The 2,870-nt window shown below is 57.1% G+C and overlaps 1 protein-coding gene across 1 annotated transcript; it reads left to right on the top strand.

The window, feature by feature from the left end:
* Positions 1 to 360: 360 nt before the first annotated feature.
* RHOV (ras homolog family member V) lies at positions 361 to 2,058 on the top strand. The gene is made up of 3 exons (XM_052647078.1): positions 361 to 596; positions 1,370 to 1,428; positions 1,615 to 2,058. The coding sequence occupies exons 1-3, from the start codon at positions 389 to 391 to the stop codon at positions 2,056 to 2,058; spliced, it is 711 nt and encodes a 236-aa protein (XP_052503038.1). The 5' UTR covers positions 361 to 388.
* The last annotated feature ends 812 nt before the right edge of the window (positions 2,059 to 2,870 follow it).

Raw genomic sequence — 2,870 nt, 5'->3', positions numbered from 1 at the left:
GCAATTTGCTTCTTCTCCCTAACAATAAATCCTGGATATCTGTCTCTGCCAGGATACCGAGATCTGCCTCATCTGGGCAATTCTTTGTTCTCGAACTTGTGTGATTCCCTGAGCGTCCGTTTTCGGCCCGCGTCTCTACCTCCTGGTATTAGAGACTGCCTGACCTCTTGCGGCGTGCTGTAGAGGGAGGTCCTGGAGAAGGCTCGGAGGGTGGGCGGGGTCCGAGGCCGCTTGGGGTATGCAGATGAGGTGGGCGGGGTCCACATATACCCACGGGTAGCGGCTGGCGGTTGAGCTGGGTCTCCGCGGATTCAGTCAGAGGCAACCTACGGAACGTGCTTCACCGATCACAGCGGAGCCTGGTCCCCGGCTGTCCCCGGAGCGGGCCATGCCCCCGCGGGAGCTAAGCGAAGCCGAGTCGTCCCCTCTCCGATCCCCGACCCCTCCCCCGGGACGGGGCAGCGCGTCCCCCGAGCTGGGCATAAAGTGCGTGCTGGTGGGCGACGGCGCGGTGGGCAAGAGCAGCCTCATCGTCAGCTACACCTGCAATGGGTACCCCGCGCGCTACCGGCCCACAGCGCTGGACACCTTCTCCGGTACGTTCGACGGCCGCGTGGCTGGGGTGGGGTTGTGCACTCGGGGGCTGCGTCTGGAGCAGAGGAACCAGTGCACCGAAGCCCCCGGGGAGGCTGGCGGGAGCAGGCCCCGAGGTGGCGCTGCTGAGGCTGGGTGGGATCCAAGACGCTCTTTCTTTTTCTTTAAAAAAATTTTTTTCTTCATTTATCTTTAGCTGTGCTGGGTCTTCGTTGCTGCGCGGGTTTTTCTCTAGTTGCGGCGAGTGGGGACTACTGTTGGTTGTAGTTCGCTGCTTCTCGCTGCGGCGGCTTCACTTGTTGCGGAGCACCGGCTCTACAGCGTCCCGGCTTCAGTAGTTACCGCATGTTTAGTTTCGGTTCCAGGGCTCTAGAGCACAGGCTCAATAGTTGTGGTCATGGACTCAGCTGCTCTGAGGCAGGTGGGATCTTCCTGGACCAGGGCTCGAACCAGTATCTCCTGCATTGGCAGATGGATTCTTACCACTGAGCCACCAGGGAAGCCTCTTTTTCTTTTCTTTATTCGAGTATAATTTCTTTACAATGTTGTGTTAGTTTCTGCTCTGCAACGAAGTGAATCAGCTATACGTATACCTATGCCTCCCTCTTGAACACTCGCCTCCCCCCATACCACCCATCACAGAGCACAGAGCTGAGCTCTCTGGGCTGAACTGTAGGTTCCCACTAGCTATTTTATACACGGTAGTGTATCTACATCAAACCTAATCTCAGAACGCTCTTTCTAACTCAGTCTTTCCCCTGCCTCTCCCCTGCAGTGCAAGTCCTGGTTGATGGAGCGCCGGTGCGCATTGAGCTCTGGGACACAGCGGGACAGGTGAGAAGTAGGAGCATCCTCTACTGATCTGGGGTGAGGTGGGTTGGAGGCTGGGAGGATCCCGGGTCCATCAGGAATGGAGAAGGGCTTGAGCCCTTAGTTATGAGTCTCAGTCTCTAAACCCAGGTGACAAGGGATTACCTGCATCCTGTGGCAGGGAATAATGGCCTGGACTTTCCATCCTAGGAAGACTTTGACCGCCTTCGCTCCCTCTGCTACCCGGATACAGATGTCTTCCTGGCCTGCTTCAGTGTGGTGCAGCCCAGCTCCTTCCAAAACATCACAGAGAAATGGCTGCCAGAGATTCGTACTCACAATCCCCAGGCGCCCGTGCTGCTGGTGGGTACCCAGGCCGACCTGAGGGATGATGTCAATGTACTGATTCAGCTGGACCAGGGGGGCCGGGAAGGCCCGGTGCCTCAACCCCAGGCTCAGGGTCTGGCGGAGAAAATCCGGGCCTGCTGCTACCTGGAGTGCTCTGCCTTGACGCAGAAGAACTTGAAGGAGGTGTTTGACTCGGCCATTCTCAGTGCCATTGAGCACAAAGCCCGGCTGGAGAAGAAGCTGAACGCCAAAGGTGTGCGCACCCTCTCCCGCTGCCGCTGGAAGAAGTTCTTCTGTTTTGTTTGAACAGCTGTGGCAGCAAAATGATCAGTAGGCCAATGGCCACAGACTTCTAGAACCTGAGGTGTGGGGCCTTTGAGGGGCTCTGCTGGCAGGGCCAGGCCACCCCCCTGGGACTCAGTTCCCATCTGAACGCTGTGGAACCATGGGCCTTTAACTGCCCGCTCTTAGATGCCAGGGTGAGCCTAGGGCCTGGAGGAGGGAAGGCTCTGACTTGGATTTCTGTGGTCAAGGCTGACAGAGAAATGCCAGTACTTTGATTTTCATGGGATGATCCTGACAGCGTCAGCTGCCTCCAAGCAGCTTGGGATCCAATTCCCAGTTTCTTATTATGGGCCCTCAAGCCAGCCTGGCTGAAGTAGGACCGCTTTCGGTGGTCCCCACCCCTTCCTTGGCCCAGGGGTGAGGAAGAGCCTGAAGAACAGCTGGGCATCTCAGAAGGCTGGAAGGTATCCAGCCCTGATTTGGAGAGTTTAGAATGAATTGAATAAGACAGAGGTCTGTGAGAGATTCAGAAGGAGCAGAAAGTACAGCCTTGGAGCCTTAGGACTAGAGGCAGGCTGGGGACAGATCAGAGGGCTTCACTTGGAACGAAGAAGAGAAAGGAGAGAAGAGAAGTGGGGCAGCTGAAGAGCAAGGCTGACACTTGGGCTGTCCTCAAAGCCTCAAGGCCAGGGAGGGCGGGGCTGGTGCCTGAGAAGAACTGGGTCTCAGGGCTCCCTAAGCACTGCCCAAACTGGCTGGACAGGAGTGGGGCAGGAAGTGAGAGGCAAGGCCTAGCAAGAGGAGGGGGAGGAGCTGCAAATCGGAGCCTAAAG

The sequence above is a fragment of the Budorcas taxicolor genome, chromosome 10 (assembly GCF_023091745.1).
Source record: "Budorcas taxicolor isolate Tak-1 chromosome 10, Takin1.1, whole genome shotgun sequence".
In the NCBI taxonomy this organism is placed as follows: Eukaryota; Metazoa; Chordata; class Mammalia; order Artiodactyla; family Bovidae; genus Budorcas; species Budorcas taxicolor.
Note: the sequence above shows the minus strand (reverse complement) of the source record. Positions and strands in the feature narration are given on the sequence as shown.